This window comes from Rissa tridactyla, chromosome Z, assembly GCF_028500815.1.
Source record: "Rissa tridactyla isolate bRisTri1 chromosome Z, bRisTri1.patW.cur.20221130, whole genome shotgun sequence".
NCBI classification, from domain to species: Eukaryota; Metazoa; Chordata; class Aves; order Charadriiformes; family Laridae; genus Rissa; species Rissa tridactyla.
In genome coordinates this window covers 86,525,656-86,538,416 of record NC_071497.1, presented here as the reverse complement: position 1 = coordinate 86,538,416, position 12,761 = coordinate 86,525,656, and the positions used below count along the sequence as shown (strand labels likewise).

Below are 12,761 nucleotides of genomic sequence, written 5' to 3'. Positions count from 1 at the left end.
CCGGGGAGCAGGGTCCTTGATGGCAGGCTTGGTGTCCTAGCCAGAGTAGAAGAATTCGTAGCCAGTTTCCTGGGGATGCTCCACCAGCCTCAGTCCTCAATGGGGGTATTTCCATCCCTGGTACTCGCCGGTGAAACACGGTTTCCTTTGGATTGTCCCAGTCTCTCCCAGTGTGCCCAGTTCGGTCCCCTCTTTCCCTGTGATCAGCTCTGCCGATTGATACCCACCACGAGGGTTCATCGCTGGGTCTCCAACCCACCACCAGCAGGAGCTCGCGTCAGGACTTTCGGCAAACAGATAAGGTCTAATTAATGATTGTATATGCTTTAAATCATTTGATCCCACTGTGCTAGGTAGATAATGACCAGAAACACTGGAAGATTGCAAAATTAAGGCTCTTTTCTTGCGGAGAGATTTGAGAGGAAAATACGGGCAGATGTCTGATGCATTCACTGTCTCTGCGTGTATTTGTAAACAGAGCATAGAAAATTAAAAAAAAAAAGAAAACCAACACAAAATGGTTCTCGATAAATGCAGTGGAGAAAAGGAAGTTAGAAAGCAGATCGTGAAAGAAGGAAAATGCATGAAATAATCCTTTTCCTTTTCTCTGTCTCCTTCTGGGAACTCCTTTACTAAAAAAAAGCCCAAAATGCATAAAAACATGCTATCTTACATGAAATGTGAATTAGAATTCACGTATGGGAACTGCCCCTGGAACTCGGCCAAGTGGCACCTTTGTTCTTTTCATCATCACTTTTATTTCTCCTTTCCCACTCTTTTTCCTCTGCTGCCTCTTTATTGCTGTTTGGAGGTCTGGTTCTGCCTTGCTCAGCGTCTTGTGACCGCTGAAATCCTGGGAACTGCAGGATGTTGGCTTAATTTCTTTATTTTTGTCCCATCTCTCTGGTCACAACCCTGGCTCTTTGTCCCTTCTTCCTGCCCGCTCCCTCTTGGTTTTGCTCTCTTGCTTCTCCTGAACGTGTCTCCTGCTCCTCTCCGTTGCCCTCTACGTCCTTGGGGTCCTTCCCTGTGCCCCGCCACAGTGAGACCAGTCTACCCGGTGTCACCATCAGGGCTGGGTGTTGGTCTCACCCAAATTGGGTAAGTTAGCTGACTCTTGAGTCGCCAGCTCCTCATCGGCTTTCATGGTGTCAGCGTCTCCAAAATCTATAATTTTCTCATTTTTCCACACCCTCTGTTGCATCTTCTGTGCTGGCGTGTCTTTCCATCCCTTCAGCCGAGCATGCTCCAAATGCCAGCAGGGCTGGTGACGGGGGCTGGTGACAGCAGGCTCGTGTCTTGGAGAGGCATGACCAGAGTTGTGCTCAAGCCTGAAGGGCACGTCTCGGTTCCCGAAGCCTCCCCTGCTCCCGTCCCCTGGCGGAGGCTGATCCCGCCTGTGCTCACATCCCTGTGACCTGGTGGCTCTAAAAAAAGGAAAGAAAGAAAAAAACCCAGATGGCAAAGCCATGCCCAGCTGATGTCACTCGGCTGGGACGAAGGTTGTGTGTCGGACACTGCTCTCTGATCCTGCCTGCCTCGGCTGGTCTCGCGGCTGGTGGTGCTGGGGATCCTGGGCATCCCCTTTTGCTTTGTCCCTTCTGTAATATACTCTTAAAAACATTGAGGTTTTTCTGCTGTGCCCGTCACTATGGCCCATTGCTACTTCATTATTAAATTTCCTTCTCTCGGGATTTTTTTCCCCCTGGGCTTCCTCTTGCTGTAGGTGTCCGTCTCCCAATATCTCCTTAGCCACTCTTTGGCGTTCTCCTTTTCTTGTTCCTCTCGCTCTTCCTTCTCTTTCCCTAATGCCTACTGGATACAGTTGTGTTTTGGTGGGACCTTTGGGTGAGCTCTGCCTCCTGGTTGTTCAGGATCCCAGAAAAACGCTGTCACGTTAGAGCAGAATTCACCTGCGTGTCCCGACCCGGCTGGGGGCGGTGGCGTTTGCTCTCGCGCTGCTTTGCCAGTCATCTGGGATAAAGACAAATGGCAGAAAGAAATCAGGGTCCCAACAGAAAATCTCTGGGTCTATTTCTGTTATTGTTGCCTTTTCCGAGTGTGTATTACTGCGCAGGGATGACATAATGTTGTAATTTTTATTTTTTTTTTTTTCTCTAGTTTAGTTGACCCCTTTTTAACTTTGGGCGTTCACGAGATGCAGTATTCAGCAGGCCCATCTGGAAGACATTTTAACTGAACAGGATCTGCGGACTTAGAGGATCATATAGGGTGGGATAAGGGAAAAAAAAAAAAAAAAAAAAAAGGCAGCTAATGTTTAGGGCATGCTGAGCGCAGGGCAGCTCCTTGTGCGAGCTGTGGTTCCTGGTGGGAGCGGAACAACCAGTGCGCGGCAAATAGGTGGTTTGGTCCAGATTTCAGCGTTTCGCCTCAAAACGAGCTGTGGTTTGTAAGGCTGGCACTTTGTAGTGGCTTTTGAGTCGACGTCAGGCTTTGCAAGTTCCTACTCGATGGCATCTGTGAAAGGGAGAGGGAAAGCGGTGCCCGTGCCGCAGCGGGAGGCAACTGGGATGTTCTGCCCAGACCCGTGCTGGCAGGACCCAGTGCGGGAGCACATCCAGACCCACATCCCGGGTGCATCCTGCACGGAAAGGTGCGAGGTCACAGTCAGGGAGTCTCACTCAGATTTTTTTTTAATAAACAGGAGCAGCGGGAGAGGAGATGATCTGGGGCTAAAGCTCCTGCAAAGCCTGCAGCCCGCATCGGGCGATGTGCGCTGGTGGCCGAGAAGGCCAGTGGTCTCCCAGGGGGCATTAAAAAGAGCGTGGCCAGCAGGTGGAGGGAGGTCATCCTCCCCCTCTACTCTGCCCTGGGGAGGCCACAGCTGGAGCACTGGGTCCAGTTCTGGGCTCCCCGGTTCCAGAAGGACAGGGAACTGCTGGAGAGAGTCCAGCCGAGGGCTACAGAGAGGATCAAGGGACTGGAGCAGCTCTCTGCTGAGGAAAGGCTGAGGGCCCTGGGGCTGGTCAGCCTGGAGAAGAGCAGACTGAGAGGGGATCCCATCAATGCTCAGCAATAGCTAAAGGGCGGGTGACAAGAGGATGGGGCCAGACTCTTCTCAGTGGTGCCCAGTGACAGGACAAGGGGCAACGGGCACAATCTGGAACACGGGAAGTTCCATCTGAACATGAGGAACAACTTCTTTCCTTTGAGGGTGGCAGAGCCCTGGAAGAGGCTGCCCAGAGAGGTGGTGGAGTCTCCTTCTCTGGAGACATTCAACACCTGCCTGGACGCGTTCCTGTGCCACCTGCTCTGGGTGACCCTGCTCTGGCAGGGAGTTGGACTAGATGATCTCCAGAGGTCCCTTCCCACCCCTGCCATGCTGTGACTGTGTTCTCGCTGCACGACACAGTGCGTGCGGGAAAACCGGCTCCAATAAAAGGATGTGGCAGAGAAGTGATGCCAAGGCGATGGGGGCGGGGGGTGTGGGGGGGTGTGACTGGTCTCACACCTGCGCTGGCGTCCTTTCCGCGGCACTAACCCCCCGCTTCGCCCTGACCCCCGCGGGCCCTGCCGCGCAGGTGCTTACCCCGGCGACGTACACTTGTTTTTCACGGTGCACCGTGCACTTAACGGCTCAGCGGGACCTGCAATTTCATACCTCTCACGGGGCCGGGGGGTGGTTTGCATGTGCTTTTCTGTGTCGGGGCTCATATGGTCTCAATTACCATTTGATGGCAACGCCAGGCCCGAGGCCCTTCGCGTGTTTGTCCTGTGAGAAAGATCTGGAAGAGCCGACATCTGGTTTTGATTGCTGCGATTGCAGGTTGATAGAATAAACGCAGGGTGAGGTGGGTGGGTTTTCCTTCCGGCCCCTTGCAGGCCGGGCTGGTAATGTGCTTCACTGGCGGGGCTGCGCTTTTCATCAGCCCCCGCGCCCGCTCCTCTTCCTCTCCCCCCCCCCCACGCCCGCAGCAACATGTGGCCGAAATTAGGGACCTGCGGTTTGAAAAGTGCCCTTCTGCTGGAAACCTGGAGCAGGTCAGCCCACGGAAAGCGGGGGGGTGGGGGGGGCTGCTCCTCGCACGTATTAAAGTACAGAATTTTATTTTATTTTAATTAATTTTTTTTTTTTAACTAAAAGCTGGGGAAATTCATCCCTAGCCTGGCAGAGCTGTCGCTGGTCTGATGGCAGAGCTGGGAGGAGTGAGGACAGTAGCCGAGTGTGTCCCTCCAGTGGTTGTAAAGGAAGAAATAGTGATTTTATTTAAATTTTAAAAAGAAAAAATAGTTTTTTTTAGTGTTACTAGTGAGAGCGTTTCCCTCTGCGTGCTCTGGCTGGGGTCCCTGCTGCTTCCCAGGGGTCTCGTGTCCATCCCGGTGCAGCCGGGCATTCCCGGGCTGCCGAGGCACCCAGCAGCCCGGCTTGTGCAAACCAGGTTGGGACCAAGGAATTTGGAATACCGAGAGTGCAAATAGCAGCGTTCGGCCCGCGGCTCGCCTGTGTTCCGTCCGGTTAGCCCAAGCCCCCGCGTCCCAGCGAGGCGGAGGTGGGCGGAAGGGGCAGCAGCTCCTGCAGCCAGCGCCGGCCGCTCCGGCAGGTACCCGCTTAAAAGAGTTTTTCCCCCTCTGTTTGCAGCTGACGTCTGCTAATGCAGAGCAGCTTGTTCCAGCGAGGAGGTTTATTCCCCCTGACAGCCCTGATAGCCGCTACACTTGGCCATTTGGTAATGCACTTATAATTTAATAAATGTTCTCTTTGAGATCTTAATTTTAAAGGAGTTTCGCCATGTATTTTAAAGTCTCTGGGCTGCTGATTGATGGGTTTATTCTCTTCGCAAATGTTTCCTTATAGCAGGTACCTATTTAAGTGGGTTGCTCTGGATATGGAAATACGCTGCTCTCAATCACGGTTGTGTTTTACAGCCTGTGCTTTACGCTCGTGCCGTGCGTGCCAGGTAATAGATTTTTCCTAATTTCACTTTGCGTGGGAAGGCTGGGGTTGCCGAGCCCCATTGCACGCCGTCGCGCTGGAGGGATGCCCTCCCGTCCCACCTGCCTTGCGCAGAGCATCTCGCGAGCAGGAAAATAGAGACACGTTTCAATTTGAGAGGAAAAATGGAAAACTTCTGGCAACGGTATAGCCGGCGCCTGGGAGCGGAGGAGAGGCGGAGGGAGGCGAGGAGAAGAGCCAAGGTGGAAGGGGGAAAGGCAATCTCACGTCTCCTTGCTCGGGCTGGGTTTCCGAGCACCTGCAGCCGTGGCCCCAGCCAGCCCCGTGGAGGGAGCGCGGTGGGTCGGGGAGGTGGCCTGTCCCACCGAGCCTCCGTGCTGGAGGCAGCTCCCGGTACTCGGCCAAGCACAGACCTCCCGGCCGGCGAGGGGTGGCCGCATCCCTCACCCAGCCCCTGCCACCACCAAGCAGCACACCTCCGGTTCACTCAATAGCTAATATCACTCATTAATAGGTGTTTTCAAGGCTGTTTATCCTTTGTTCGGTGGACTCTGGATCCCCAAGGCTTGAGCATGGTGCCGTGGTCCATCCAGCCCGCGAGCATCCAGGGATCTCGGCAGCTCTGCTAACCGAGGCTCTTAAACACCGAAAAACGAAAGATGTTGGAAATGTGTTCCCAGGACAGCGAGCTTTCCGTAAGAATTGTAGAAGAAAAGGTGTTTGGAACTTACAGGCAAGCTCCCAAAAATGGCAACAATGTGATAATTTTTTCATCATGTCATATTACAGAATGGCGTGTTTTTCCCAGATCATTATTCATCATCTCTTCAAACCTCCCAGCATGAGTCAGAGTGATTTTCTAAATTCAGGCTCTCTTTTAAGAATATTAACATCCTTAAATCTATAATATATTTTCTGTCAAATCAGAAAGTCACTTGTACACATCTGCGGTTTACTCTCTTTTGCCTTTTTGCAGACAGCATATTACCGGTTTTACCGGTGCTGTAAATTTAACCCGTTTTACTTTCGCTATTCTGGATCAAGTTATTGGGTTGTTTTCTTTATCAGCACTTACTCCTGATAATTTATGTCTCTGTTTAAATGGGGTTATCGGGGCAATTCCTTCCGTGTAAAATTATCTGGCAAGCATTTCTGGACAGATTATTGATGTGATTAAATAATACACTTCTTGCTTTTTTAAACGTTTTTTTGGTGGAAGAATGACAAGAGGACAGGGGCCAGTCAGAATATTGCTCATCCAGTTAATCGTCTCCTACGCTCTCTTTATTGCCTGTCGAAAATGCTGCGGTCCTGATAGCACAGAGGGAAACAAATCTGGAGACTTTTGCACATTTTAACAGGAGAGGGATTTCCCCCCGTGCTCTCAGCTAATGTCGTGATAACATGAGAATCCCACTGCGATCAAAAATCTGAAAATAATGAATATTTATGTTGGAAGAGTGACACTTCTTCAGGAAAATACAGGATTTTTTAAAAAGCTACTTTATATCTCCTCAAATTCTTCCTGCGACTGAGCCTGTCACAGCAAAATGAGTTAATTTGCTTCAGCCCAGTGGCTTTCACTGTGTGAAAACTGGGCTGTAAAACCACCAGAAGAATAAATCAAGTCTCTGCCTTTAGCGAGGAAGAGTTACACCCAGTTACATGACACTTGGTAAGCTGGCATTTATTTTGGCTATTTTTCCCGTCCCTTCATGCCCGCTAGCCTCCGTCCGCCCTCCCCTGCTCCTCCCGATGCTTTGCTCTCCTTCCCTGCTCCACCTCCCACTCGAGGAGAGCTTTGCTGGATTGTGCCAAAGCCTTCCTTCGGCATCTTTGCACAACCATGAAGAAATTTAAAGAAAAATCCCTGGAGGCGTGTGACCCGCTTGGAATTGCCACCTTGTCCTGGCGCATCACCTCTTGCCATGGCCCAATGGAGCCCCGTCAGCGTGGTGGGCAACGCTGGCACCCGCCTTGGAGACCCCGACCCCGCAGCTTTGGGGTTGTGTTAGACAACACGCAACGAAGCGAAGCAAACTCATACATTAGGAAAAAACTCAGCGAGAGGTGTAAAATCCATACTCATTTTCTTTACAGCGCGTACGGGGAGCTGTTAGACCTTTATAACCCAGGTACTGCAGAAAGCTGAGGTGCAAAGCCAAATTTCCGTCGGTGGGAGAGGGCCCTTTCCGGGCATAGTTTTGGTTGAGCGGGAGTCCCGTCTGAAGGCAGTTAGGCCGGATGGCTGCAGGAATTGAGGAAAAACCGAGGGTGAGATGAACATGTATCGTGAGCAGGAGGGCTGGACTGCACGGTGGGAGGACCGTCCCTCTCCTGGGGCGCCGGGGGAGAGGTGCTGGTCACCTCTGGAATAGCAGGAGTGATGACAGGGGACACGGGAGGGGATTTCTTCATCTCTTCCCAGGCCAGGGCCCATCTCATTTTCCCCAGGTTGCGCATGGTGGTTGGGATGCACTGGAATTATTTCCTCACTGATGAGGTCACTAGGTGGTCACGTATCCCTTGGGAAACCTCCCCGGCCTTCAGGGTGCTTTGTGGGATACCTGTCCAGTGACCTGACCTTTGCACCGCACAAGTTAAAAGTAACTGGTTTGGGCTGGTTTTTCACCAAAACGTGCGTCAAACTTCTCTGCGAGCCTGGTAACTTCAAGCACAACAAGAAGGGGACAGTTAGGGTCTACTGGGAGCAAGACGTGGTCGCCCCTTGGTAGAGGGGCAATGGCTGTCACCAGTGGGTGGCACGGGCACACGCACGGGCGCCATCCTTCCCAGGAGACCCTCCCTGCTCCATGGGGGCAGCCCAAAGAGAAAAACCCCTGCCAGGCAGCGGCGTGCGCTGAACGAAAGGCCCCGAGCTGTTGAACATCTCACGATATAGCAGAATGGAGGAATTGCCGTCGGTTGGGAAGGGGTGTGTGAGAAGGGGGTGTCTCCTTACCTTCTCCCTGACCGGAGTGCAGGGGTTTGGGCTGACCAATGCCTCCCACAGCTCTCCTTCATCCCGTCTCCCCTGTTCTCCCAGGATCATCCTGACCTCCCTTCCCGTAGCTGAGTCACAGCACTTCTCCTTGCAAGGGCAGAGGGGCTGAGGTCAAGAGGGACTTTCGCCCCAGGTGGAAACCATCCCAAATGTCCCACGCCAGCTTGCTTTCTGCATGGCGCAGCATCCTGAAGGGAGAGGTGATCAGAAAACAGTGATGCTGAAGGTGGCAATATTAGAGCAGGTGACACTTTGGGCCGTTGCAGTTGGTGCCTGCCCTGACCGATGCGTGCAGGGACCGTTCTGGGGTCGTGGGCCCCCCCGGTCCCTCACCATCACGGCGGAGGCTGGGACGGTACACCCAAGGGCTTCATACCCCTGCGGGGCCAGGACCAGCCCTGCCCGCCACCTTGCAGGCAGGCAGCAGGGTTTGGCTCTTCCTGGTTAGGTACTTCCCAGAATCCCAGACTGGCAGGGGTTGGAAGCGACCTCTGGAGATCATCTAGTCCAGCTCCCTGCCAGAGCAGGGTCACCCAGAGCCAGGTGGCACAGGAACGCATCCAGGTTGGTTTGAAATTTCTCCAGAGAAGGAGACTCCACCGCCTCTCTGGGCAGCCTCTTCCAGGGCTCTGCCACCCTCAAAGGAAAGAAGTTGTTCCTCATGTTCAGATGGAACTTCCCGTGTTCCAGTTTGTGCCCGTTGCCCCTTGTCCTGTCACCGGGCACCACTGAGAAGAGTCTGGCCCCATCCTCTTGTCACCCGCCCTTTAGCTATTGCTGAGCATTGATGGGATCCCCTCTCAGTCTGCTCTTCTCCAGGCTGACCAGCCCCAGGGCTCTCAGCCTTTCCTCAGCAGAGAGCTGCTCCAGTCCCTTGATCCTCTCTGTAGCCCTCGGCTGGACTCTCTCCAGCAGTTCCCTGTCCTTCTGGAAGTGGGGAGCCCAGAACTGGACCCAGTGCTCCAGCTGTGGCCTCCCCAGGGCAGAGCAGAGGGGGAGGATGACCTCCCTCCACCTGCTGGCCACGCTCTTTTTAATGCCCCCTGGGAGACCACTGGCCTTCTTGGCCACTAGGGCACATCGCTGCCTCATGGGCAACTTGTTGCCCACCAGGACTCCCAGGTCTTCTCTGCAGAGCTGCTCTCCAGCAGGTCAGCCCCGACCTGTACCGGCGCATGGGGTTATTCCTCCCCAGGTGCAGGACCCTATACTTGCCCTTGTACCTTTAATCCAGTTAAATGCTGACACACGAGTAGAAAGTTCCCCCCTGCCCCCTAGAGCGATGGCATCACACCCGCTGCCTCCTGCGCAGGGTGGTGGCTTTGTGGTGGGGTGCTTTGGCCAGTTGGGTGCGGAGCTGCATTGCATCATTTTACCCGTCCAAATAGTCTCCAGGCTTCCCTGGGGCACCCCAAACCCTCCCCGGGTTACCCTCCTTGTAACATTGGGCTGGTCGTGGCCATGGAGCTGCTGTTGGCCCTGCCTGGGTGAGTGATGGTCAAGCTCAGGAAGCCCGAGAGCTGCTGTGCCGCCCGGGGATGCGATGTCCCATGGCCCTGTGAGGATGGAGCCCCGAGGCGTGCGGGGACGTCACCCAGTATTCCTCAGCCTTTTGCTCCCCGGTGTTTGGTTTTGGGTGGGTTTTGCTCTTTTCCCTGAGCCCTTGGCTCCCCCTGCCCCGGCCGGGGGCTGCCGGTGGAGGAGGCCCGGGCCCTCCCCAGCCCGCCGGCGGCCACGCTCGGCCGGGGGAATTTCTCTTCCCTTTTCGCCGTGACCTGCGAACGTCGGAGCAGGCGTTCTGCCAATTTTGTGATCCGCTGCCTGCTTCAAAATGGAGGCAGGAAGGTATCCATTTTCATCAAGGAGATGACAGCGCTTCGGTCTTCCTGACCATCTGGAGAGAGGCACCTCCAGCGCGGAAACAAAGCGCCGAGGAATAGCGCGAGCGTAGAGGCAGAGGGAATAAACTGCGCTGGAAATAATAAATTACCTTATCAGCCTGGTTTGGGGGGGGAGGATTTTTTTTTTTGTGTGTGTGGTTTTGTTTTGGTTTTAAATGCCGTCCTGGTCGAGCTAAACTAAAGCAAGGAGTGCAAGAGATATTTTCTAAAAGGCAAGTTGCAGAAAGCTCTGGTGTATTAGTAAACAAATGTAAGTAAATTAGTGTTTTGGCACACGTACTAAGTTTATTGCACAGACAAATATAATAAGTCCTTAGAAAGGAGGAGTTTTTCCCCTGGTGTGTACACAGGCTGTGTTGGTGGTCTTGTGGAGATCCAGGTTTTTAATAGTCCTTTCAAGCGTCTCTGGAAAGAGCTTGATCCATGGGAATTTAATATCCCCAGATATGTTTGTAATTTTCAGGGTTCTTGATAATGCTGTTTTTTCTAAATTTTATTTTATTATTATTTTTTTTTTAGGTTGGGAAATAAAGTTCTTGACTTCCTTGCAGTGCTTTCAGTTTTGTTCTTAAGTGCTTAAAGCCTGTGCGCTGTCATTCGAGAAAATCAGCATTGTTTCGAGTTCCTGTTTATTTTAAGCTCCGTAATGCTCTAGGAAGAACATATGTACATCTGTTTGTTCGTTTTATTTACAGAAATACATAGTTTGACAAATACCTTGCAAATACCCTTGTTTAAAGCTGGAAAATGTCAGGCTGGAGTTTCTTTTGAAGCTTAAAATTTATTTTCCAGTCACACATATACTGAGGTTTTTTGTGTTCTGAGAGAAGAATTATGTGGTGTTGTGAACTGATTTATACTGAGCAAGGTAAAAACTCAATATTTCTTTCCTGCTTCCTGCTAAAGGCGTACTAAATTAGTCTTTTTTCCTTAGGTTTATGCCCCGTCAGCAAGCACTGCCGACTACAATAGGGATTCACCAGGTTATCCATCCTCAAAACCAGCAGCCAGCACTTTTCCTAGCTCCTTCTTCATGCAAGGTAAGAAGCGGCTTTCAAAAGGAAATCTATTTTGCATACATTTTCCGTGTTTGTATGTTGGTTTGTGTGCAGGCCAGACAGGCTGGCATATCGTCTCGGGGTCTGTGCCATTACCATTAAAATGAAGACCTTCGTTTGACCACGATGAGCATCTTGTTTTGATCCTGCAGCGAAGCAGCATCGTGAATAACTTCCAGCCTCTTATCACCTGAGGTTCTGGAAGCATTTTTTTCCAGCACGCGCACATAGATTATGCATGTATTAAACGCACACAAATTTGTGCGTGTACTTTGTGCGTTGTTGTTGTATGTTAATGAGAAAGATTTTGCCCTACGCAAAGTATACAGCGCTACAAGTATTCTATTTGCCCGTGTATGGAATTAGAGCAACCTTTTTATAATGAAGCCGTTTCTCTCGTGTGAGGATGGGTTAATAGTTTTCATGTATTCGCTGCTACCGCACATATTTGATACAACTTAGTAAATAAAATTCCTAGAGTTTGGAAAGATCCACTGCAATTGGGGTACTCATCCTTTGTTACATCTAGGGTGAAATAATCAGCTTTTAAACACTTCTGTGTATACTCTGCTTTAGTAAAGGGTGAGTAAATCTCTTTAATTCCGCAGGACTGCTAGGCTAAAGGATTTGCAGGGCAAGGGATTGGATTTTATTCTATATTAATATATATACACTTAGAAAAAAAAACCCCAACAACCCATTTTGTGTTCCCACCACTTGAAGGTCACGGGCGCTGCCGATGGCTCAGCTCCCTGTCTCAGGGCGACCATCTCCTGCGGAGCTTTGCCACGTCTCCGGCTCCTCATTCGAGGATGCTCATGGCTGGGGTTCTGTTTCCGCGGGGGGATGAGCTGGCTGGCCGTGAAGGAGCAGCAGGAGGCAGGACCGGCAGGGCTGCCGTCCTTCTGGGACCCTCCTGCCCTGGGTCTGGGGCTCCAGCGCTGCTAGAAGGGTTCTACTGGTCCTCCACCCGCCCTCGTGGGAGGGAAGAGGACCTCATTCGAAGTGCCGACCCCTTTGGTCACCTCCTGGGTGGGGGATCTGCATCTGGACCGTTTCCTGAGCAGTGGTGGGAAGCATGGACTGTGACCGAAAGGAAAACGGTGCTCTTGGCTTAAAACATGAATAAATTCCACCCAAAGAGCAACCTGCTATGAAACTCCTGTGGAGTTGTAAAGCTGGGGATTAATAGGGTTCTAATGATATCAAATATTTACCCTTTGTAGTGCTTAGCCATTCTGCGGTTTTAAATGTTATCTTCTCGCAGATTCGTATTGAAGACATAAATCTGAGTTAAATGACTGTTCAAACAGCCCTGGGAAGGTGATGCTAGAAGCGCTGCTGCTGCCAGGGCGTTTGAAGTGTATAAATAAGGCAGGGCTGTAGGTGAGACATAATAATTTTTTATTAGACCAACTCCTGTAGTTTGAAAAAAACTGACAACTTTTCCAGCCCACGTGCCCGTCTTTCAGGTCTGCTGGTCATTATCGAAAAGTTACCTTTTCTTTTTTTACCTTTTTTTTTTTCCCCTTTTTTTTTTGTTAGCACGTTGGCATTCTTCCAGTAGAAAATACATTTCACTGCATTGTTATAATTCCATTTCAACATGCCCAGTCAAGTGCAAAATATGCAACCGACTTGATAAAATTTGGGGAGCCCTTTTTATACCCTTCGGTGCCCATTGTACCTCGCGGTGAAGGGGCCTGAGGGATGAAAGCTGTGGGGGTGCAGAGGCACAGGCCTTGAAATCCCTGAAAGGAGAAACCGTACAAGTGGTGCTGCTCTCTTTTTAAACAAACAAAGAAAAAGCAACAAGGAAACAGCTCATAAAACTTTCTGATTGTGGAAACGCTCAAAGTTCAGGAATTATCCGATCGTTCACC

The 12,761-nt window shown here is 51.4% G+C and overlaps 1 protein-coding gene across 27 annotated transcripts in view; it reads left to right on the top strand.

Annotated features, from left to right (window-relative positions):
- Positions 1-12,761, top strand: part of LOC128902255 (transcription factor 4-like) — a 237,109-nt gene that overhangs the window by 185,249 nt on the left and 39,099 nt on the right. For 26 of the 27 annotated variants that reach the window (XM_054184865.1, XM_054184857.1, XM_054184856.1 and 23 more), the window contains one exon: positions 10,755-10,860. In XM_054184865.1, coding sequence (XP_054040840.1) covers positions 10,755-10,860 — 106 coding nt within the window. Of the gene's footprint in view, positions 1-10,046; positions 10,071-10,754; positions 10,861-12,761 lie in introns of those variants that run through there. The other variant, XM_054184877.1, reaches the window with a different exon arrangement.